A 26,239-nucleotide genomic window follows, 5' to 3' on the forward strand; every position below is an offset into this window, starting at 1 on the left:
TGGCTCTGCCCTTTCACTAGCACTGCACAGAACAAAACATCCTCTCCCACACGTGGCGTGGGAAGGGCTGGGCAAAACTTTCCTCCCTCCACGTTGCAGCTGCATCCAGCCCTGCTCCTGTTATTTTGTTGTGGAAATTAATCCTTGCTTTGAGGCAGCTTCGTATGTTGTTCCCTGCATGCTTGCCTCTATCCATTCCCTAGAGCAGCCCTTCAGCTGGAATAACTCAGGGTACACCCATTCAGCTCCAAGGGGCTGTGCCAGGCTCTCTGCACTCACCGTGTCCCACAAACCATCCCCAGCAGCAGCTCACAAAGTGTGTTTATTTTAAATATGTGTGGCTGTGCCGTCAGTCCTGGACAGAGAAGATCTCTGTGCAGAAAACAGAAGCTGCACAGAGTCAAACCAATTCCCTGAACGTTGCCAGGATAACATGCCACAGCTGCAGGGACCATCACAAGGGCTAATGTGGAAATTTTCCTAGCACAGCCCTCTTAGCTGAAATCTGTTTATGCTGGGAAATCTTGAAGGACTCATTCTCTTGGGCCTCTGCTGAGCAGTTTGAGTGAGGCGTGGTATGGGCTGTAGAAGTATTGCTCAGTCCTAGGCCTACCATCCAGGGTGCCAATTAATAGAATGAGATTTTTTCATGCTGCTGGCATGTTTCCCCTGCATGGAAATCATCAATGCATTTGGCACAGGGCTCTGACTTCCATCAGTACCAGCTTTGGTATTTTAATTATGTAGTGTGGGACAAATCAATCTCTAATAGACAAAATGCCTTATCCCATTTGTAATGCCTTAACTAGATAACATCTCCTTTATTTCTTTCACTTGACCTCTTTTCCATGTACATTAAAATGCATTATTCTATATATTTATGCTCAATAGGTTCCTGCCATGCATATGCATTCATTTATTCATTTTTTTTCCTGCATGAGGATTTCTGATAAAATATTGGTGTGACACAATCCTGTCCTTTCCTCCTTTCCTTTCTCTAAGATTTAGAAGATCTCGAGATTGCTGGTGAAGGTGCTCAGTATTGGCTCTGTTTCTAATACTGATTCTTTATCAGTACCTCTACTCTGGGATGAGCTATCTACATAAACAAATGCATCACCACTGAAAGTGGCTGAAAGATAAAACTGTAATATTGGCACTGAGTAACTGACTGAATTATGAAGGTGGGTAGCCTGACATTCCTCCTAGCTCGTAAAAATTCCCAGCCCCTCCCTGTTTGTCCCAGACAGCAGCTGTTCTTTAGGCCAAGTTCAGCACCCAGCACATGAGCTTCCTGCTGTTTTATCCCAACTCCAACCTCAGTTCTTCTGGCAAAGCTGGAGATGCTACTTATTTCAGTACCCAGTACAGGCAAGTAGAGATCCCTGAAGGCATATTCTCATTTTTTCTGCAGAATGTATGTACTTAAAATCAGTGGACCAAATCCTCAGGGAATGGGTTTGATGTCTTAGTTCCCTTTTCCAGTAATCTCCTTTAGAAGCTATAGATAGAAATTTAATGCTGTTTCAGAATGGCAAGGAAAACCTTTTGTGAACTTATTCAGTAAATGTCTTCAAGCTGTATTTTATCTCACTTAGACATGACTGAGGCCCTGTTGGTACAGCCACAAACTGCATTCCTGAATTCTGAAAGAATGGCTCTATGCAATTGCAGGGCAGGGAGAAATACTTTTAATAACCTTTTGAGTTGAGAGTGGTATTGCATTACCTGAGAACAGGAAGTGAAATACTCTCACAGGAGGCAGGAAAAAAATCATGCTGACAACCAGAGGGTTAACAGCCTCACCTCAGTAGTTTGCAAGACTTATCAATGTTTTCAAGGAAAGGTTCACTAAAAAACATGAAGATAAATGTAAAACGGGATAAAAATGCAAAATAGACTTAACAATAGATGACCTCTGAGTCATATTATCTTGGATAATAAATGATGTTATGGATAAAGGAAATGCAATGGTTATAACCTATTTAGACTTCATTAAGCATTTGATATAGAAACATATAGGAAATAATTTTTTATTAGTTAGGGATCACTATAAAGTGGAAAAAGAACTGGATAAGAGGAGATGGAATGGCTGATGTTCAAAAGCTGTGTCTATATTAGCAGGCAGTGCAGTACTACAGGAAGAAATACACAAAGCAGTTGGTGCTCAGGACCCAATTTCCCCACTGTAGGTGGAGGGTGACTTCTGACCAGCTCTTGTCAGGTCCCATGGACTGAACTCTGAGTAGTATCTGGAGCATAGTAGGGGCACTGATGGAGAGCATTTCTGGTTTGGTTTCATGGGAAACGAACCCAGCTTCCACACTGGGTGCACAACTTTGTAGAGCAAACCAAAGTGTGGAACAACGATAATGGTCATTGCCAAGGGCACCACAAGGGCACAGCCTCGATGGCTGGAGCAACTGAAGCAGAAGAAAATTGGAGGACTGCACTACTGTGGAAACAGCACTCCAAATACAGTAAGTTTGACAGTGGCAGTTTCCTTTTCAGAGGCAAAGAACACCAAGAAACAAGTTTTTATGATCATGACTGTATTTCTGAACTTGTCATTTTGTGAGATTCACCAAAGGCTGCCTCACCCACATGGGACCATCTCCATTTACAGGCCAGCCAGGCTTCCACAAACCTCAGCAGCAAACACTGTCTCCTCACATTTGAAGAATTAGGCCCAGTTAGTACGGAAAGTTTTGTGTCCTGTACAGGAAGATGAAGATGGACACTGACACCTCTGCTGGAAGGGCACATACAGTTGACTGTATCCTGCAGTCTGTAAGAGAACACGTCTCCAGTGCCTCTGCCCAGGGTATTTTAGGGATTTCAGCAGCCACCTAAACTGTCTGAAGTGCTCTGCCACTTCTCAAGCGCTATAAAAGTATCACCTGAAGCCCAACACTGCTGTCTGAGACTCTGTTTACAAGCCTGCGATGTAAACTTTGGAGAACGTATTCAGCTCCTGAAAGGTGACGTCTGTCACAGGAAAGATGCATTAACTCAAGGCTCTGAAAATGTTCAAATACACCAGTGCTGTTTTTTTTTTTTTCCTAACAAAGCCATTTCTTGCCAAACACATTTATTTACACAGTGTTAAAATTTGTACTGTTTTCAACCACTGAAAAATGCAGCTGTTGGCCAAAATTTTCTACATTAATGGAAGCTATAAAGTGTATGTGCTTATGGAAGGCCTTCTTTCCTGTTTTTTTTTTTTTTTTCTTACCATCTCATATGGCTGATGGCCAAATATTTAATGAACAGTGTCTACTCCACAAATGTACAGATATTAATAACACATGAAGATATTTCAGAACAACTAATTTCCTGTAAGGATATAGGAGATTTAATGGCAAATCTTGACGTCCTTATGTAGGATTTCTTTAATGGTTCATTCTAGGGCTGATATCTACATGGATAGTATTTCATTTTAGATTTGACCAACATGCAAAGGTGCAACCAGCCCCATCCAAGAGTAAAACCCTTTCATATCAAAGCTCATTTGTGATGGACCAGTGATTCAGGAAGCATAGAACCCAGTCTCCCACCTCCCTGAAGCAGCCTGTGCAATACCACTTCCATGAATCCATGCAACACTGCAGAAGTCCAGTAGGCTCCATGCCTCAGGCATCCTCTTCTTCACTGGCAACGTGGATCTAATAAAGAGACTAAACAAGCACTAACACACTCACTTATTAGTCACTGACAAATTCACAGGTTACACCCCTGATGGAGGGCCTGTACCACAAACAGGGACTTCTAAAGATAAGATGATTGGAGCTGGATTTTCTTCCTTTCCTGATCCCACTTGAAAGGGTGATTTTAGCTCATCCTTTTTGCCAACATCCAGCACTTGAAACCAGCTCTCTGATGGACATGAAAAGTTGCTGCACAGGAAGCTGGGCCATTTCCATGAAGAATAAGGAGTGGGCTGGAGCTTGACCCCATGTAAAGTACTACTAGAAGAGGTTAGGGGTATGAAAGTCTGTATTTTTTTCCTGCATCAGTCATCAGACTCAGCTCCCAATGAGCAATTTTGGCAGAGAAACTGCCCCAGGTTTTTTGGTTGTTTTCATTTATGTTATTATTTTGTTTTGTTCTGTTTGTTTGTTTGGGTTTTTTGGGGTGGTATGTGATGGTGGTTTGTTTTTTTGTGTGTGTTGGGCAATTCCAGCCCTATGTGGAGTTAGATGAAACTGCTTCAGGTGCTTCAGCTACCAAAGAGCATTCTGTGTGAAATTATACATACCAAACTGATGCAAAGCAAATTAAGAGACCCTAGTTAATTAGCAGATCTATTCTCACACAGCTGTCAGGCATTGCCCTGAATTGTGTATTTACCTGCTGTCATTTGTGGGACAGGTCCCTTACCTGCTATTTCTGGCTTCTTCTAAAAAACAAGAGAAAAAGAGTGATTCTATAAAGGCTTCCGGAAGCCCTAACAGTACTTGTCTGAAGCTGACTCACATTGTAGAGGTGATAATTATTTATCTGAGCCAGTATCTGCCTTTCTTTTCTATCACAGTGCTGCTGATAAAGAGCTACATGGAGTTCACACCAGTTGTTCTGAGCCAGCTGTTCTAGCAAGAACATTTTTTGCATCAATTAGAAAACGTGTTTTTCCTTCATAAAGCCATTGGTCACTCAGGCCAGCTAACTGGAGATAAGCATGAATCTCAATGTTAAAGGTGGATCCCTGCTCAGTCTGTAAATGGGAAAGGGTGACAAATTTTATAGAACATGTAAAAAAAGGCCAAACACTGAAAATCTGTAGACTGAAAGAAAATATCCATCCATTCACTAATGCTGCTAGTTATTTTCTAAAATTCATGAAACACTAAACTGGATTTTTGTATGAAGAATATTTCGTTAAAGGAGAAATAGAGACCAAGCACTGTTACTTTAAATTTGTTTTAATACATTTTTGAGGACAAAATAAACAGGTGTGGATCAAAAATCATCCGAAAAAAGTCTGCATAAGGTGTAAGTATAGATTGCACATTACTGTGGAAATGCTTAATTTTCTTTCGTTTTATAAAGTGCATTATGCCAGAACTGTAAGACCATATATAGCCAAATTAAAAAATTACAAAAGCTTCAAAATCCTATCCTGCATGTGTTAGGAAGTGTACACCTGACTAGAAGTCCGTATTGTAAGGGTAAGTTGTGAGAAAATATGTCAGACACATTACTGTGCAGGTGCGAATCAGTAATTGCTACTTTTAAAAACTACAACCTTTATCACAAATTATGGCATTTTGGTAAATGTTTACCCTTATTCTTCCATCCAGATACTGAAGAGGATGATGCATCAACCAGTTTTAGCCATTATTATTGCATTTGGCTGCAATAGTTGAATTCATCACAGTGATTGTTATTAAATGAAATTCCAAACAGTACAAAATAATATACATGGGAAGCAGCAAAATGAAGGGAAATCTACACTAAAATGTTCTTATTAAGCATCGTGTCACTCAGTAAATTAAAGAGCTTTTTGATAAAAGCCTGAACTTATTCACATTTAACTCAATGACAACACATATGAAATTTAATTGGAGTAGAACTTTCATTTAAAATATCCATGCTATGAAATGAAATGTATATTATTTTTACAGTAACAGAGTCATGGGATAATTGCCTATTACATCATGCCCACTGACAACCTCTCTGGGTTTTTGATGAATCCTTGAAAGCAAAGACAGGCCATGTGGATCTAACAGATACTTAATGGAAAATGGAAAATAAAAAGATTAGGTGAACAGGAGAAAGTAATCCTGTGAAAATTAAACTATAAAACCTATTATCTTCAATATGCCAAATACTCAGTTTAGAGTTGATCATTTAATCCAGTTATGCAGCACACGGAGTGGTTTCTTAGTCATTGTGGACTTTGCCTATAAATCAACCAAAGCTTAAATACAGCAGAAACCTCCCAGCACAAATGCACTGATGAAGATGGGGCCAAGAAAAGGAACAGCTCTAGATCATTCAGAAGGCAAATGTCACAAGGTTAAGCCATGTGAAAACAAAACTCAATTACTATACCTCCAAGCATCTTTATGCTTAAATTACCTCATATAAATGAGGCACACTTCACAGTGCTTGTAATAATTAGCACTTACCAAGCACCTTTCAGAAGTGCTTTGCAAACATTAAATAAGGTCAGAAATCTCATTGCTCTTTCATTAGAATACCCATAAATATGATGGGGAGAGCTTCTTCACCAATTCAGAGCAAGAACTGCAGGGCTCAACCCAGGGACCCCCAAAAGGCAGTGAGGATATTTTCCTAATTGCCATTTTAAAGATTGCAAAAACAGCAACAGTGAGATTAAACAATTTGTCAAGGATGGCCAAGGAAGCTGAAACCGAATTAAGGATTCACAGCTTTGGGTTCTGGTGTTGTTTTTTTGTTTTTTGTTAGAGAAAAAGGGCCAGAGCCCCTGAAGAACTGAGGCACGAGGAGACCGCACTGCAGCTGGAGGGTGTCAGAGTTCTGCCTTGCAATACAACCATAAACAGTTACATTTAGTGCTTTGTACTGGTACTTTCTTAAGTCCTGCTTGACACAAATGGCTTTGAACATTATCTGCTATTTTATATTTACTGAGAAAAGATATAAGGGATGAGTAGGACACCAGATTCTCTGGACAGGTTTTCCTTTTCCCCCTTCTGGAACGCCAAGAGTGTAATTATTTGTATCCTTGGAGTTACCATCTCAGAAAAGGGATATTCTCACACACTGCATAATGGCATTACTGAGGTTGTGATGCCATTTCCACAGCTCCTGGAAATGACACAAAAATATTGTCATAGCTCTCTGAGACATAGAAAAGGAACATTTATGTGGAAAATTTCAGATAGGGAATAACCCTATGTCTAGTGTATTCTTTTTCCTCTACAAGAGGAGGTTTTTGAGAGCTCTTGATGCATAACCATTATAAATTAGAAGATCCACAAAGAAATCCAAGTGTATTTTTGAAGATTCTGGGATTTCACCATGGCTTCTACATGTCCCAACCCTGGCTGCCACGTGTCATCCCCTTCTATAAATAGTCATTACATTTTGCTGAGGAAGGTCAAAATGCATGAGGGGTGTAAATACTGCAGCAGTCATCATTGAGTCATGCCTTGATTTATTCTGGGAAACCCAGGAGCTGTGGAAGTGACTTACAGAACTGCAAGTCCCAAGTTCCTCAACAGAGTACTACAGTAAAACTTCAGAAACTACAGTCACAGCACTAGCAGGAAGAAATGTCTCGGGTTCGTGGAGAAAACGCAGTGTGCTGTCTTAGCTCCAGTCTCCCTGTGTGTTTTTTAACTTGAAGTCTCTCTTCCTTCCACCTTCACTCACTCCTGTCCCTACTACTCAGAATAAAGGCAGCACACCTGACAGCCTCCAGGCTGTTACTATGCAGGATAGATCAAAGAATTATTAGGCAGGTCAGCTTTCTCCAGTTTGGCCCCGCTACAGATGTTATCTCAGTTCCTACAATAGGCTTTATAAGAAATATATTTTATCTGCTCTCTATTCATTTCAATAGGCTATTAAAAGTAATTTTATAAAAACTATAGACAATTGTTTTTGCTTTGCTTTGTGCAGTCAAAAATACCTATCTAACTTTGCTGTATTTTAGAAACTGAAAATCTTTATAATTCAACCAATTTCAGTGCATGCCTTAGTACTGTCTTAGTACTGCCAAACCAGATACACAGACATTTTAACATTTGAAGTTGAAGAACAAATCCAAATTTCACAATTCCAAAGTTACCCAGCAGCTACTAGAAAAGGCTAATACTGGTTTCAGCAAGAAGTAACTGTACATTCGTGTAAAGTACCTTCAGATAGTAACATGGATCAAATTTTTAAAAAAATTCCTTATTTTGATAGGAATACCTTTTAGACTTTTTTGATGATGGCCAACAAGGAGATTTTACACTGAATTTACTGAGAACTTGAAGAAAAATAAAACGTTACAATACAGAATATATGTTGTGTTTCTATTCAACTCCTAGAAGAACACGTTTGTTTTAAATAGCATTTCCATTTAAAGAGGGAAGCAGTAAGGGACTGATGAACGCCACGTTGTGCTTCTCATCACTGGAGTTCTTCATTTGTTTAGAACAGCTGGATCATCGACTCTCTTGATTTCCCAACTCCGACCCATTTAACTAGGGAGGAAAACACATCTGTTAGAACAATTACCAAGACTAAATATTGCAATCAATGAATTGGAATAATTTTCACCTTTCTTCATGCTTCACCACAAACTGGACAAATTTACGAAGGAAATTTCGTTGTCAAAAATCCCTTTACTCTGGTAGCTGCACTACCAGACTAGAAGTGCAGTATACTGAAGGTTGAAAGCATGAAATAATTATATCATAAACACAAAGCATTGCAGGTGGAGGGCCTAATAGAAGGTCAGGCACATTTGTTGCAGGTTTTACTGCCATTGTCTTGAGTGACAGGATGTTTAGCTACATCCCTGCAGAGAGGAAGCCAGAGTTCTGCCAGACTCTGAAGTTTTTGTGTTGTGGAGCAGAAGGCAGTGATACCCAAGTGCTACACTATCAAATAAATATGAGGCTGTAATTATAAACATTATCCCATGTGAGCAGTAAATTCCATACTGTAACTGTTCCACTGCAGTTTTATTGCCCATAGTTACTAAAGCGTTGACTGTAGGTAAGTCTCCTTTATCAGACCCACCAAGGCAGCCTGCTTTAACACAGAGAATGAGAGGAATAAAGCAAGGGGAGCTTTATTTACGTATCCCTTCACCCATATCTGTGTCCTTGACCACCCACAGGCCATTCACTGAGTTTCAAGCTCTGCTATCAGATGCTTCCTGATCCATGAACAATACTGGAATCGTCACAGTTGTAACCAGCCTGTACTGCTCTGATGAGGCCTTTGAAGTGCTTTATTGAAAACAAAAGCACACATGCCACATTTCTAAGCTTGCTGTTGTGAAATTCCCCTGCAGACTCCACCATTCAATCCACAGATAGCTCTTGGCACCTCTAGAGCTCTGGAAGAAAACTGGATGGCTTGACCTTCGGAGATTGATGTTGTTAGGATTCTCAATTTTTCCAAAGTGGCAGAACTGGGCTAAACAATCTCATCCCTGTTATGTAAGACCTCTCCTTATATGAGCAAGAATGAGGAAAAAAAAACCTGTCCCTGTTCAGAGAGGGATGCAGTGCAGGACACAGAGAGAAAGGAAGAGATGAGGATGTCAGCCCAAGCACACACTGAAGCATGGTGCACAGACCCCAGAGTTTTCACTGGCGGAAGGTGGCAGTTTGCCAAAAACAACACACATTTATCTTTCCCCTGGTTAAACTCTTGCCAGCAGCAGCCTAGGGCTCTCTACAGCACTGCAGACCTACCTGCTGAACACCCTTTGCCGCTTCCTGGCAAGCTGTGCTCTACCACCATCAGCCCAACCACGGTACTTCTGCTGCCTCCTGGCAAGCTGTGCTCTACCACCATCAGCCCAACCACCGGTACTTCTGCTGCCTCCTGCCCAAACCAAGCGACTCCTGACTAACAAATGGAGCGTTTCCACAAAGCTGCTCCTGCCTCCTGGGGCATCCTCATGTGGACACCTGCAGAAAGGTTTACCTGGCACGCCAACATGGTTTTCCACACAGCGGATGTAATTCTGGGCCTTGGGTGGGAGGTCCTCCCATTTTCGTGCTCCAGTTGTGTCCGTCTTCCACCCAGGCATTGTTTCATATTCTACTTCCACTTTCTGTAGTATCTCCTGATTAGCTGTGGGAGAGCAATTTTTGTCACAGCTGATTTTAGCTGCTCCACCTTAACAGAACATACCTATGGTTCTTGACCAAAAAAGTCTTTTGACAACATTTAAAATCTGATATATGAAGAAACAAGTATTTTTACTGTTTTTTCATTAATTCACTCACTCGTTCTTAATTTAGATTTATTTACATCATTTAGGAAGATAAGTCTGATTTAAGAGGATCCAGAAATCCAGCTTCCTCTTCTAAAAACTATAGGATGCACTCCATTCTGTCAACATAGAGTCAACAAAAACACTACAGTTTTATTTTTGAGGAAATAGATTTTTTGAGGTTTATAGTAGTTCCATTCCTTGGTTTAGACTAGTACATAACAAAACAGCAGACAAGGCACTACTGTCTCAAAGGTTTTTATCTTTATGGAATAGGGTTAAATCAGGCTTGCGATAAACTCAGATGTCTGCAAGCTTTTCCCCACTGGAATTTTCACTGTGCCCACACCAAGGAAGCACCAGCAGCGGTGGGAAAGCTGGCTGCTGCCAGCCCACCCCATGCCTCCAGAATCCCCCATCTCAACAGAACAAGCCCCTCATCTTGGCACAGACTGTTACAGGCATCTTGAAAACATAATTAATGTAAAAAAATTACATATTATTACATCTTAGAAGTTTTAACATGAACCATTATCGAGGGTCAATATATATTTTTATTAACCACAGTGTTGTTGCTGTTAATTCCAGAAGCAGCTTTATTCTGCTTGTGTCCATCTCATTTTTGCACAGCTTAAGTGTTGCTTTTATTATAACTTCACTTCACTAAAGGGTATTGCCAATGATACAGACTCACTAACTTGAGTCTTGCTGGCTTTCAGACCCCTGGTGTTGCCAGTAAAAAAATCTAATGGGGCAAGGCATAGAGGTCCTAACAGAAGATTTTATTTGCTCTGAAGTTCATTGTACACAGGCTCAAGGTAAATGGAAAATGTCAGTGTACTGGTACAGCTGCCTTTACACAGATACTGCAGCTCCACAAATTGCTACAGGAGGTCCAGCAAAAAAAAGAAACCAGGCCTGATTTTAAAAAGCAAACAGTCTTTCCCAACAGGTGTGACTTAACTGGCAGGAAAGATAAAAATGAGCACAGATGTTTAACAACTTACCTGGAAAATATGGGATTCTTTTTCCACCCAATTTGTAGGCAACACCAATTTTAATTTCATCAAGGACATCGAGAATATCCAGTTTTGTTAATGCCAAACTGCACAGAAAAACATCAGTTAGCGTTACACATGTGGTGAATCTCCTCTTCAATACTTTCTACCTTTTTTTTTTTTTCCCCAAGTCCAGTTCAGGCAGCCCAGCCAGCAGAAATACATAAATGCATTAAACTATGAACATTGTTAGTTGAATTCACACCTCTGAGTTACTATGACACATTTCCCAATTCTTGGCTGCTCACACAGGTGCACAGCGTTCAGCTCAGTGCATGAAAATGCACACTAGGTGAAGTGGCACTTGGGGGGCCTGGTTTTGGGGTTACAACACTTGACATCATTGATAGTGATTTTTTATTATTCCTACTGATTCACAACTCTATGACAGATTTATTTACTAAATTACACTTTTATAACAGAACAAGCATGGTCTGGTTACTAAAACCATGTCTGCAGTTCAGTAGGAAGAATCCCAGCCTGACTTTCAGTTCCTTGGCTGTGCTGTCAGTTTAATGAGCCTTTTTCATCTTGAGAATGAACAAACTGGCACACAAAAATGGAACCTCAAGAGGACACTGTAGTATTCACTGATCACAATAAAGCTGCATTTTAACACTAGTCAAATTCTCCAGAAACAATACCCTAGACCTTGCTTGGTAAAAATCTGAGTAGTTAAGGATTTAGACAGGTAGTGCATAATAGTCCATGCTGTATGTGCTCAGTGTGATGAATGGAAGGATTAAATGAAAAGGGAAAGAATCACCTAGAGACAGTTCTTCAACTTTTCAAATGTTTTTATCTGCTCACGTTTTTTAACTGTCACAGTTATCAGAGTTGACATAGTTTTATTGATAGGAGTACAGTAATTGTATAGAATTTAAATAAAAGGAAACCTAATGACTTCTTAAAGCTATTTCCACATTAACTAGAGATGTGTAAGTTAAAGCAAAATATAAATCCAAGTTAAAAAAAAACAAAACAACAAACCAAAAACTAAAAACCGTTCTGATAAATTAATGAACAAGACCATTGTTCCTTTGTAATATTAGTAGTAGCATAAACAACATTAAATTAAGTCTCAGTTTACAATACATTAAAATTCCCAGAGTCATGAGTTTGCATATATAAACAAGCTTGCCTGAATGCATCAGTAAATCTACACTTCATATGAACAAAACTGTTATGAAACTTTTGCAACTTTTTCTGAAGATCACAGATTGGTAGTTAGTTATAAATCAGTGGCTTGTGATAACTACTAGTATTTTAGCATCTAGACATAAGCTAGCTTGAGGGCATTATGGTCATGAACAGCTCCTTTAAGCAGCCACTTTTCCTGTAAAATGCCAATTTTATATGTATTTTGAATTATAAAATATTTTATCAACCAAGTAAGTCACTTCATCCCAAAGAAAACAAATGTCAGCCCATTAAAAGCAGAATTTATAATACAACATTTGACTACACCTTTGTAAATAAACAAACCCAGAATGAAAGCTACGCCAGTCACTGTACACTTTGTGTCATCCCATTTATTTCACTTATAGAGGCAGTGGTTCCAAACGAAGCAGAATTGGTCCTACAGGTAGGATCCACTAGAGGCAACTAAAGCTCAAACCCAGCACAAGTCAGTATAAAATGACTGGATCAAGAACACTAGAGCAAACTGTTAGAAAGCTAATACATTGATCCAACCTACAGTGGCCATCTGAGGTAAGCAAAGTGAAAATATATACCAAAAAAATCACTGCTATGATGTTGTAAAGTTGCTTAATTAGAAAAAAAAAAGGAATTAGATTATTATTAGCATTAAGACAATTCTCAGTTGCCCACTGTGAATTAATGTATTGCTTAAAATGTAACACTTTACTGGACTTATATTAATGTTACCTACATATTTATTCTGCGAAGCACAAAATTATCACTTCCAAATGTAGCGCAAAATCTTTGATGCTTACGCAGTGAATCCGTTGATCATATGAGCATATTTCAAAATGACAAGATCTAACCAGCCACAGCGTCTCTTTCTGCCTGTAGTTACTCCCCACTCATGGCCACGGGACTGTAAAAGATCTCCAATTTCCTAAAATAAGACAGAAATAATGCTGATGTTATTTCATTGTAAAACCACATGAACAGCAAGAAAAATATGTTCAATTTCAAGGCTTTTTTTTAAAACAAAAAGGAAAAAAAACCTTAAGTTTTACTAGGATGGAACTAAGGCAGAGAAAAGAGTCCCTCATGAACAGGATTTTTGTATTGCAGTCACTAACATTTCAAACCATTTATTTAATATGACTATTTTGTGTTCCAAAGAGACACTTTTCTTCCTTCTTCATCTAAAAGGAAGATTTCCTTGGCGATTCAGCTGTCTTTAAAATTTTGTTTGCATTTGCTTTCTTCGTCTGGTCTTTTGGCATCTATTGTTTTTAGGGACAAGACTGTAAATGCCTGGGACAAGACCAATGCTTGTACAACGTCTAGGTTAGACTCCATGTCCATGTCAAGTGATACTTGGTTCTACCACAGTATGAGACTGCCAGGTGTTTCTTTTGGACTGGCAGTGTCTATAATGGGCTAAAAATGAAGAAGGAAGAAACTTCATGTTCATGATCCATAAACCTAAAGGATACCACCAACCTATTTGAGTCATTAGAGAAAGGATTTTAGTGACTAAATTCTTAAATTAGATTCAGAACACTGACCCAGAGATTGCCATGTGCATAGCTCATAATCAATACCTAAGCTTTCTAGTTTCTTGATAATGAAAATACTGTAGACAGTTTAAAAGAATCAAAATCTCTCCCCTTCTTTTTATTGATCAATTCGAGCACGACTGGCTGATGCACATGCCACATTTATTCTATAAATCACACAGAACACAGGTTGTTAAGCAGAGAGGTTTTATCCTGTAATTTATGCTCTCCTTTGACACACTGACAGCTCCAGTCTACAACAACAAACTCTAGCCACTGAAACACACCTAACGATCTTACATAAGATGATGAAGTCTGTTTTCACATAATTCATTACAACAGAAGCATAGTCCCTGCAATATAACATCATAACATGGATGAAAAATACCTGAAGTCTGTAATTTAATTCTCCTTTTCACGAGCGCGATTGCTCGGCATTTATTATTACACTGCTTATTCATTCCTGCTGTACCCTTACCCCATTCCATGGACTGCTATTTGTTGGTAACTGTATATATCACACTTTGTAACGTTAAACCTACGTTAATCTGCTCGGTGGGGAAGGCTCCAATGCCCACACGAGTGGTGTAGGCCTTCACCACTCCGTACACATCACCCACGTGCTGGGGAGGGACACCAAGCCCGGTACACACACCGCCCACGGTGCAGTTCGACGAGGTCACGAAGGGATACGTGCCTGATAAAACACAACAGCACAACCCTGCTTCAGCAGTGGTAAGAAACAAAGACTGTTTTTCCTTTATCACACTTCAATGGAGTTTTTCACCTCTGTGTTTGGCTTTAAAGCTAAACTGAAACAGCAGCCAAAGAGCGAGGAAATTCTTGCTATGTGTCATTCATTTTTTGTAACTTTCACTGAGAATGACCCACAAGAGAGAAGCTGAAAAGCATCTTAATACTACATCCATTAGGCATGGGATCTATTATAAGATGCTGCTGCTGTGTAAAGCTTTTTTTTCAATGTCTTGTGTATCACAGAAAGTATTTCCACTACATCCATGGAGAGCCTGGTGTAAAGGTCACAGTCTGACATTCCAAATGCTCTACACAAGTGGCTCTGAGTATCTGCCACAAATTGTCCAAGTCTTAAGAGGTTACTCATAATCTCTACACTGTGAATCTGGATAGGAGAATCAGTTCTTCATTTCATTCTCACTGAGAACTAGGTTGTTTAATTAGACTTTTGGTAAGAAAGCAGAGCAGAGACCAATTGCAGCAGCAAGACTTAGAGGTTACTATATGAGTTTAATCCTCCTTCCATTGCAGAGGAATTATCTCAGCAGCACTGCAATGAGTGCCTGGATTGTCTGGAAATATGCACACACATTTAAAAGTAATAAAGACAAAAACGTCTGGAGCGAAATTTCAACTCCACTGGAATAAACTTCTGTAAAAATCAATATTTAAACCCTAAGCATTTAATCCTTTTAATGATACAATCCATGTCTTATTTGTGCTTTACTTCTGGGAGATCTGTTCCTATCTGTTCCTATCTATTCTGTTTTGTATTTTCCTGCTGTTTGCAGTCAATATAAACTCAAATCAAAATAAGACTAATGAAAATAAAACTGACCTCTTAGAGGAGTTAAACTGAGTTTAGAATATAACTTACCAAAATCAATATCAAGTAATGCTGCATTGGCTCCTTCAACAAGGATCTTCTTTGGAGAGCCATGAAGAGCTTCATACATAAAATACACACCATCTCTAACCATGGGTCTGATTTTTTCAGCATATCCCTGCAAATCAAGCACAAATGTCAGCTTCCCCAGGCAATGGATGGAAGCAGGGAACACTGTGTTCACTTTTGAACGATGAAACATAGAATGCCATAATTTCTGTATAATTTCTGTTTCATAGAGATGTGGTTTACCTACCAAATTTTGTTGCTGTAGTCTCTAGATAGTGTTTATAGTCTAGACACACTGAGAATGGGATTTTGAAATAGTGCAAGCACCAAAAGAAAAAAAAAATCACTTGTTTAAAATATTAAAAAACATCTTAATGGTGTCAGCTCTGAAAAAGTGTGAGATGAAACGTGGGAAAGGTAAGAGAGATTTTTATCATTCTCTTTTCTCACATATTCATGAAAGAAGCTGTTTTATCAGTGGCTCTTATGAACTTATTTCTAAAAAGACAATTTTCTTGTGATACCAGGATCTTGAAAAACGTTACCACAAACATTTCTTCAGTAATCAGGGAAGTCCATCAGAAAGACTGGAGAACACTAACTGAAATTGTCACTCTGCATTCTCTTGACTACTTTAATATAACAGTCATGTTAAACAACATTCAAAAAAGTAAAATATTACAGGAGAATTACATAACCCACAAAGTTTATATTAATGCCTACAATATAGAGAGAACATTCTATTACAAAGCATAGTTACTGCTTATTAAAGCTTTTATAACAATGAACACATGAATTTTTCATATAAATTATTAATTAGTTTAATCAGTGGTAGTTCTTGTACACTCTGTTTCTACTTTTTAAAATGAAAATAAATATTACAAGTGTTAAATCCTTACCTTTAGCTTTTTCAGTTGTCCTTCTGTATCTATTTCCAATGTGGGAAACATTGACTTGTATTGCTGTGCCAGATTTTTAAATCTGAAAAATATTGAAATTGTATCTCTGAGGAATATAGTCACCGTTTACAAGAACCTTTGGCAAGAAATCAGTTTATATTATTCACAGTATATACTGAGAGCTATAGGGAGAAAACACCCAGGACTTTTGATACCTCAACCAGTGCATTTCCCAATGTACAAAATTACATTTTAACTTACAAGAAACTCTGTGAAGTACAGGAAATACACACACATTCTTTCCAGTTTTCTTCTGCTTCTATACAATTTATACACAAAATTCAGACACGTATTTAAAAACATCCCCTTAAAAGCAAATCTGTCAGCCAAAATGCATCACTCTTTAGCATAATATTTAGAAATGAAAATAGTTGTACCTCGAAGAAAATTCATCAAAGTCAGAAAGGAGGTCACAAATCCGAAGGCCTGTTCGTGCAGCTTTGGAAGAATATGTTGGTCCAATCCCCTTCTTCGTTGTGCCAATACTAAGTGAAAACAACACCCACCCCGCCCCAACATGTATAAATATATGCAAAAAATACACTTTATGCCAAGTAATTTTGTTAAAACTCTTCACTGTATCAAACACTGGGCAGGAGGTCTGAGACATAAAAAGATATTAAAGTTCTATAATAATAAATACATAGCAACTTCCAGGCTTTGCATAAATATTGCTAATGTTTGTGGTATGCAGTAAAGCATGAAGCCTTGAGTCTGGCTGACAGTTAGTTTGTTAGTTTGTTCACTAACATAAGTAGAAGCAGAACCAAGTCACAGAATTAGTAATATCAACAAGGCTCTTTAGAGGTATATTGCACTTCTGTTTTCCAAAATTACTCCATTTTTTTTCAAAATTGCATAACTGTTAATGAAATGAGGGTGTTGAAAATATTTACTTTTTGCCTTCTTGTGCTTGACGCTGCACTTCCTGGAGCCCATCTACTGCCTGGTGAAAGTCAAACACTGCAATGGAAAATCAAATGGATTTAGTGGGAGACCAAAGGAGAAAAACATTCTTTACATCACAGACATCCATAATTTCAAGACAAAGTGCCTTTGCTCTCACTGACATTGCACAGGCCTCCTCAAGAGAAAACAGAGCGAGTATTCCTTAAACGCTGTGAAAACATGTAAAACATCACTCTTCAGTGGATACAAATTCCATTATTATGCTTCAGATACACGACATATAAAGAAGCTGTGTTAGATCAAATACATCACTGCTCTGTGGGATAAGAGTTTAGCATCGTGAGCTAAGCAATCATTTGCAAGGTTTCCCCCACACCCTCACCTTCAATCGTCACTTACCTATATGTGCTCTATCTGATATAATCAGCCTTTTCTCCCAATCTTTTAAGCCTGTCAGAAGATATAAAGAAAGGTAGGATTTCAGCTGTGCTGATTGGTCAAACTTTGACATTGGCTTTCTGTTTTTCTATGCTTTTCTTCAAGTTTATATGGCTTCTTGTTAAGAAGACTCCAGACAAATTGGATAAACCATAAGGAAACATCAAATATAGCAATGTTTCTGTTAACAAACTTTTCTCATTTTTAACTTCTCAGCTTTCTCATTTTGGCATGGAAAAAACACTCAATTCCAGAATGCTGTGGCTTACACATAAATCTTACTTTAAGGAAATCTTGTTTAAATTGCTATACAATACATTGCTTAAATTCCATTTGTGCTCAGAAAACAGATGATTTCTAGATAGAAACATAAAACAATCTAGGAAGTAAGGGACCTTGGAAGGTCATAGGATCCAAAGCCTCACTCAAAGCAGAACCAACTGAGTTTATATCTGGGCACAGAAACTAAGGGTTAAATCATCTCAGTTTGAGGTCAAAGGGAGTTTACCACACACGTTGGGATTTATTTTCCATCTAATGTGGTATCAAATGCCATTAAACTCCCCAAAACACATGAAAAGGTTGAGTTTGAAAATATGTCTAAAGACTACAACACAATTCAACATTTTAAATACTGTTTTTAAAATCCAGACTGTTATTGCACTGAGTACTTATGGTCAGAAACAACAGCTTACAAAAACCCTCAACCTGGCTGTTGATATAAAGGTAGGTTAAAAATTACTTGATACAAACCTTTCTTTTCATTCTTTTCAGCTTCTTCAAACAGGCCTGGTAAATGTATAACCACTCCATTACCTTTGGGAACATAAATGATTTATTTTAAAGCAAGGAATAAAATACTCACTCATAGGAAGTAAGGCATTGCAAACACTTAAGTTGTATTTAAAAAGCAAAACTAAATTTGTCACAAAGTGATCTTGAGAACTTTTTGGATAAATCCTGATTTTGCATAAGCAGCTACCAGCCTGCTAAAATCAGGAAAATCAGAGCTGGCTTGTTTCAGGCGTGAACGCCAGGCTGCTGCACAGCCAGCTGAGGTAAGCAGATTCTTGTCTTTGTTTGTGGTGGACTTTGCCCCACGACTTCAGCCTCAATTGTTCACAGGGAGACGCTCAGAGAAGCCCGTGGCCTTACCACACTGACAAGTCTGCGTGAAAATATTTAAATTTTCTTCAATACTCAGGTATTTGTTTTAAACTCAGCTCGAACTTGTGCTGTAATACATTAGCAATGCCTGCCTCCCCCCTGCTTCTGAGTACAACCACAAGCAATACAGGGCAGTGCTGGCGAGACGTGGAGGATTAGTGATGCAGTGGGCTGGAAACAGCTGCTGCCTCCTTGGGAACGTCAGAAATATATGCAAGAGCCAGTCTCAGCCTAAATTTAGCACAACTTAAGTAATAGTCATTACTAATTGACAAGGGAGTAAATCAGAAAGCAAGACAACACAGCATATTTAGCTGAGAGGAAAAATATGTTTAATATATTTCGATCATTCATTTGGAAATTATCAAATGGAAAAACACTGAAACTCTGTGACTCACTAAAACTTACACTAATTTCTTGCACAGTCTGTACACAATTTGTGCCAGGAAGAATTGTAATTTTGGGCCTTAAATTTGCCTATCATTTAAATATGAGTTTGATGTCCAGTAGGCAATGCAAACCTTTATATGATGCCATCTGCATCAAATATCTTTATAGCAAAATACAGCATCACCCTAAACAGCTGGTGATGTCAACAAAAAGGAGACTGGATGACAACCTTCCAAGCAGAGCCTGGTATCCTGGGGCCTGCTTCTGGAAAGTCAGTAAAGAGATGTCAGAGATAAATTATATTATTTATTTAGCCTAAGTCCTGGGGTTTGTGTCCTCAAAGAACAGCACATAGATTTCTGAAAGTATAAAAGGAGGGTGCAAGTAGAGGGTGGAATTCAAACTGCACCATAAAGTACAAGAAGGAGCAAAAAGATAGGAAAAGAGTGTTCTTGCTCTCAGCTTTCTAACAGCAGAAACTAAACTGACACTGAAAGTAGCGTAATTCTTCATGTTAAAGCATCAGTGGAATATAAGTCATAGAGCTGAAGCAAATCTGACTGTCACTTATACGATTTTCTTTACTTGTTAATAAAAAATACAGTTGCAGCTATCCAGTATACAATTTTATCTTACATAATAAATTGCAAAATTGTCTTACCAATAAAAGAAATTGCCTTTGGATTAATGATGCCACTAGGAAATAGGTGAAAATCATACTCCTTCCCATCAACAACAACAGTATGGCCTGCGTTGTTCCCACCCTGCAAAAGAAAGAAACACCTGAAGATTAACTGTCTTGTATCACCACCTGAAACTCTCAATAGATGATCTGACAAGACCATCTGACCATCTTTTTTTATTTATACATGTCTTTGGTCACTGCTTTCTCCACCTTATAGTTTCTTGTGAAAAGGTCTCAGACATGTCAATGAGGGGCTACTGCTTATCTTGGTGTTCAAGAGAGAAGGCCTTTGTAAAGGCAGAGCATGTGTAGTCTTGGCAGCTTCACTGAACGTCCTTGTCAACCACAGAATATCCCGAGTTGGAAGGGACCCACGAGGATCGTCAAAGTCCAGCTCCTGGCTCTGCACAGGACCACCCCAAGAACTGGTCAAGGCATGATCTTCCCAGTTGCCACCACTATCACCACTTTACAGAGTCTGCTACAATCCATGACTTACATGACTCTCTACCAGGACCTAGAATAGAAGCTGGTATTTTCCTCAATAAACTGCTTTTTCACAAACAGCTTTAAAAGAGAGTGATGCAACAATGCAAAAACTTGGAAAGAGGTGAGTAAATCAAGGTCATGAGTAGATTTGACCAGCAATATAAAGAGTTTTAAAAATTAAAGGTCCAGTTTTCTCAGAAGGCCTAATGTTTGTTGCTCTTCTGTCTTGATATAACTTAATCTCTTATTGATAAGGTCGGGAAATCTGAGTACTTGTCTGTTCCAGTGCTACAGGCCTTCAGCTTTCCAAAACGATTACAAGTCTTTGTGGATTTGAAGTGATGACTGAATGATGTAAAACTGTCTAGAATGAGGGCATCTCCTAGAAGGAGTACTGAGACTGCCATTGGTAATTTGCAGACAATGAAGAGTGCTGGCTGAATGAGTGCAGTTACGTGAAAACTCTGAGAAAGGACAGCCATTTATAAAAATGAATACTATAACACATGTTATTCCAGAGTTTCATTTACCCTTCCTTTACTGATTTGCCCGTTTGTTTGTATGAAAGGCGCAGGAAAATGGCAACTGGCAATCCTTTCAAAATGTGGATAAATACTGAAACACAACAATAAGAAAAGAAAAGCTACGGCTTACAAAAAAAAAGAACATTTTTTTTTAAAGCAGTGTGATGGAGGAAAAGTAGGAAATATGCCCTCAAATATGACAAAACTTATTTCCATGCTTTGGAAGATGTGAGCTCAACAGTGAATTTTAAACTGAGAATCTGCTAAGGGAGAGCTGAGTAGGAGTTATAACAGAAAAAGTAGTGCACCCACAAATTTCATTTGATTTAAAAACTTCTGGGTAGCTCATCCGTGGGACGGAAAGGATTCCCAAGTATCTTGTTAACATGGAATTATAACTTGCCCAGAGAATCCTGAAGGAAGTTGAACCACCCTGGGTATTTTGTTTGCCTCCCAGATATAACAAATCAGTTGTAGAAACCTGGATCTAGTTAAAAGTATTGAACTATCTAATAGGTTAATAAATTAGGCAGGAGAGTCCTTTATATTTTATTTAAAAGGTCTGACACAGGATGGATTGAGGTAGTTGAAACACTGGTTTATTTTATTATATTGGTATCAGTCTGAGAAAGAGGCTAGTAACTTCTGCTAGACTCCCAGTGTTCCTTTTCTTCTCACCTATGGACAGTGGCAAGATGGAAACTTTAAAAGAATTAACTCCCTCATTTAATACTGATTTAATCTCTACTACAAGCAACAATTTTCATGTTTCCTCAGAAAATGGGGAACCAGGCTGCTTCAAAAGTATTTGTTGTCACTAATGCTATAGTTACACTCTACTTAATCAACATGAATACGAACAGATGAAGTCAGGCTTAAGGACTCACATTCTGAGATAACAGCACTCCTAAATTATAGTCAAAGATGTTTTCTCATATTCTGAAACTTCAGAAGTTGGGATACGCCAGTATGAGAATGTTTATGACAGACAGTTTATGTTTTTGGAAAATTTTCTGAACAACTGATACCCATACAAATGCTGTCTCTTTCTTTAGCAAATGCTTAAAAGGGACTTTAATCAAGCAGCTGTGAAAGCTGGCATACATAAAAAAATTCTGAAGCACAGAAACACAAGCAGATATGATACATCATTTTAGGCCCAAAATATCTGAATCCTCTTTCAGTCTCTCTGGATAGATAACTGGAATCAAGAATTCCGTGACAGACCTTATAAAACAGCATTTCTCTAATTTAAAGCTAGTATTGACAACTCTGCAACTGCTTTTTGCAGTGGTCATGCTGGTCTGTGTTTCCTGAACAAGTGTCTTCCAAGTATATTTTTACAGCTCAATTAATTGTATTTTTATAAATATAATTAAAAGCGGTGTCAGAGCACTGAATTGCCCAACAGACATGACCACACTTGCAAAATATAACAGTGGTCTGATGAGGTACTTTCTTTTTATTATCTGGTCATCTCAGTAATTTCTCATGTTCAGTTACACAGATATTCCAACAGCATATTGGCAGTCTAGAAGCTCAGATATTGAAGACATTTACTAAAGTTTTTTTACTCAAGTTCTGAGAATCAATATAGGGCCTCTATGAGCCATTGCTTTTGCTAATGAAACATAAGGGAACCTAAAAGCTTGTACAGGCTTAATTTGAAGATTACATGTTTAAAGGTGCAGAAAACCTCCTGGTACACTGCAACTGTGTAAGCTCCCTTCTTTCCCTCAAATGGTATTTCAATAAAGTGCTGTGAACACTAATGCAGCAAGTGACAATGTTCTCTGGACCCTCAGGATGCTTCCTCTTGGACCAAGAAACTTTTGGTGCCTCTGCTTGGCCCTTGCTTCAAACACATTTCTGCATAATGAACTTCCATTTAATATCCAGGCTCTGCCATGCACCACTGAGCCCACCTGAAGTCTATTTATCTTTCACCATTTGCAATTTCCCAGGTCACTAGAGATGATATCTGCCACCTTCTGCAGTTCTTCAAACACATCTCTGACAAAGGGAACGTTAAGGCAACAACTTCTGACAGATTAATCACCACTGCCACTTTGGCATGATCTGCATTGTGAAATGATGTTATGACCAGAAATAACATTCACCTTCAAAGTCTTGGAAGCATGGGCACCCCCTTAAACTACTCTGGTGTGCGAAGTTCTGTTCCCAAGAAGGCACCAAAAGGCTCAGAGTGCAGCTGGGATGACAGCAGTGACTTGAACACAAGCAACCCCTTCAACCCAAAACCTTCCTTACTCCTCCTGCAGTGTTTCCAACACGATCAGCAGCACTTGTGTCCCTTCTGTTCAGCCAGTTTAATCTCTAGTGACTCAATTAAGACTGCCACATGCAGGAAAGCCTCCAGGTGCAGGTGACTGGGGCTATCAATTACAGCAAACTGCAGCAGTGAAGTGGGACTTGAGAACTGGGAAGTATTATACACACCACAGACAACGGGATAGATATTACTACTATAGTAATAAAGAGACCAACATATCATTTCAGAAGCTCGTCTCAAGAGAGCACACAAAGGCACTTCCTTTGAGGCACTACCTAAATGCAGCAATGATTTTTGACTGTGCAGCCACAGCTGGTGTTCTTCATACCAGATACACTCAAGTTTCAGAGCACACAAATGCCTGTTTCTGGCTGTATTTGGTAGGTGTTAAAGTTGTTTGCATTTAAATCAGGCACTCAACTAAAAAATAATTACTTCATTGAAGTAATTCATAGCTTTACTGGCTTTGCATGGTGACATTTTAGTAGTGGGGTGGGGGCAGGGGCTACAGGAGATGAAGCTTCCACCATGTCCGATAAAGCCAATGTCAGTCAGCTCCAAGAGGAACCCACCGCTGGCCGAGGCTGAGCCCAGCGGCAACTGTGATAGTGCCTCTGGAATAATGTACTTAAGAAGGCGAAAAAAACAACCAAAAAAACCAAAACAAACCCCAGCAACTACAACCAGAGAGAGAAGCAAGAATGTGAGAGGTAAATCAGCTCTACAGACCCCAAGGTCACCGCAGAAGGAGGGGAGAAGGTGCTCCAGGTGCCAGAGCAGAGATTCCCCACAGCCTGTGGTACAGATCCTGGTGAGGCAGCTGTGTCCCTGCAGCCCATGGAGGCCCACAATGGAGCAGAGATCCACCTGTAGATCCTGGCCAGAGCAGGAGGATGCCCAAAGGAGTCTGTAACACCATAGGAAGTCCATGACAGGGCAGACTCCTAGCAGGGATCTGCAGACCCATGGAGAGAAGAGCCCACTCCAGAGCAGGTTTGCCAGCAGGGGACCCCCACTGGAGCAGCCTGTTCCAGAAGGACTGCAACCCATGGAAGTGACCAATGCTGGACAGTTCATGAAGAACTACTTGGGAAAGGCTCATGCTGGAAAAGTTCCATGGAGGACTGTCTCCTGTGGGAGGGACCCCACACTGGAGCAGGAGAAGAGTGTGAGCAGTCATCCCCTGGGGAGGAAGGAGCAGCAGAGACAATGTGTGATAAACTGAACACAGTCCCCACCCCCTGTCCCACCAGGCCACTGGGGGAAAGATAATCTGGGAGAGAAGTTGAGCCTGGGAAGAAGGGAGGGGTCAGGGGAAGGTGTTTTTAAGACTTGATTTTATTTCTCACTATCCTACTCCGATTGGTAATAAGCTGAATTTTCTCCTACTCCACTCTGTTCTGTCCATGACTGTAACTGGTGAGTGATCTCTCTCTGCCCTTGCCCCAGCATGCCTTTTGTTATATTTTTCTCTCCCCTGCCCACCTGGGGAGAGGAGTGACAGAGTGCCTTTGGTGGGCACCTGGCATCCAGCCAGGGTCAACCCACCACAACAGCCTGCAGTGAAAAACTATTATTCAGCCTTTTCAAAGTACCTACGTTGCTCAACAAATCAGTTTTTATGAACTTGCAAAGCATTAGAAGACTCTACTAACAGCAATGAGGTTTGGGGTTTTTTTAGACTATTTTTTTAAAAAATGAAGTTGTACTCAGATAAAAACAAACAAACAAACAAGCAATTTTTAAGATTTTAATTTATATTTTCAGAAATATTATAATCCAAGTGTAAGTTACATATTGTCCCAGTACCAGAAAGAGCTATGGAAACTAAACTATCTCATAAAACATCATAAGGGTTTTTTTCAAAACAGCACTTTGTTTAAAAAGAAAATGTATTTCCAAGTTTTTATGTGCTGATCTACTTGTGATATTGTATTCTTGCACTGATGTACTTTGATTAGTATTTCAGAGTGCTTGAACACCAGAACTGAAACAATACACTAAACTAAGAAGCTATATCTTACCAGTGTTATCAACTGTATGCTGGTATAAACACTGTCTTTCAGGGAATTAATAAGCATTATGAACAGGTTGGCAGAGGACACAGTCTTTGTCTTTATAGCGGTTAAAAAACCAAACCAAAACAAAACAGGAAGAAACAAACCCACTTCTCAAAGTGCTCAACCATCTAAAGGCTCCTGTTTTGTTCTGTATTGAAGCCAAAACATCCTAAGATAAAAAGGTAATTTCTTTTGAGAGCAGCAGCAAGGCTGTTCAGTACCTGCAGCAGGAACTCTATTTTCCCAGCTAGCCTTAAGATACACATTTGAATAGGAATGAAATGTGTCCTGATGCTCAGAGGTGTTTCTGCCTGCTCTTGCCAGGCAGGTAGCGTGCAGGAGATGGCATTCTGTGTGTGTGGGAGGATTGTTTCCAGATGATCTGCTGTTTGGCACATCCTTCATTTCCTCCATGCTTCCCAAAATGCCCAAACACAACTTGATTAGGTAGATTGATATGAAAGAATCATCAGAGCACATATAAAATACCTTAGAACCTGATGATAGTTTCAAACTATATTTGTGTGAACACAGAACAGGCTTATTTCTGCTGGGTCCCAAGAGGATCAGTTCTCACCCTCTCCCAGGTGGCAATGCAAGGGGGAAACAACAAAAACTGCTTATTGAAGATCTGCAGCCAACGCCACCATGGTGTGAGTGACACATCAGGAGTACACAGCAGCTCCTTAGCCCACTGGTACGGGCAGTGAATGTATAAAATGCCATGACCAGGTTCTGAATAAAAGAATTGGAAACAAAAACATAGGTCAAACTTTGGATGGGAGATGCCTGTGCTAGGAAGCATGTGGAGGTATCTGAACACAGTTTCAGTACTGGCTGATGCGCCCAAGGCAAACCTCGCATGTATAAACTGGAATATTAAGTAGGAGTAGAAAGATTGTATTACCTCTCCTTTTGGCAGTGGTGCGACTGCCACTAGAATACTGTGTCCTTGGTACTAGGACAAGATTACAAGATGATCCCCTCTG

At 39.4% G+C, this 26,239-nt stretch overlaps 1 protein-coding gene across 1 annotated transcript in view; it reads right to left on the reverse strand.

The window, feature by feature from the left end:
• Positions 1-4,906: 4,906 nt before the first annotated feature.
• The window catches only part of ADSS1 (adenylosuccinate synthase 1), a 29,985-nt gene continuing 8,652 nt past the window's right edge, over positions 4,907-26,239 (reverse strand). The window contains exons 2-13 of the mRNA XM_050336548.1: positions 19,861-19,963; positions 18,396-18,458; positions 17,604-17,654; positions 17,192-17,258; positions 16,673-16,780; positions 16,236-16,317; positions 15,319-15,445; positions 14,228-14,382; positions 12,948-13,072; positions 10,939-11,036; positions 9,640-9,789; positions 4,907-8,180 (exon numbers count right to left, since the gene is read on the reverse strand). Coding sequence (XP_050192505.1) covers positions 8,128-8,180; positions 9,640-9,789; positions 10,939-11,036; positions 12,948-13,072; positions 14,228-14,382; positions 15,319-15,445; positions 16,236-16,317; positions 16,673-16,780; positions 17,192-17,258; positions 17,604-17,654; positions 18,396-18,458; positions 19,861-19,963 — 1,182 coding nt within the window. The 3' untranslated portion in view covers positions 4,907-8,127. The remainder of the gene's footprint in view (positions 8,181-9,639; positions 9,790-10,938; positions 11,037-12,947; positions 13,073-14,227; positions 14,383-15,318; positions 15,446-16,235; positions 16,318-16,672; positions 16,781-17,191; positions 17,259-17,603; positions 17,655-18,395; positions 18,459-19,860; positions 19,964-26,239) is intronic.

This window comes from Myiozetetes cayanensis, unplaced genomic scaffold (assembly GCF_022539395.1).
Source record: "Myiozetetes cayanensis isolate MyiCay16 unplaced genomic scaffold, myiCay2020 scf6-25, whole genome shotgun sequence".
Taxonomy (NCBI): Eukaryota; Metazoa; Chordata; class Aves; order Passeriformes; family Tyrannidae; genus Myiozetetes; species Myiozetetes cayanensis.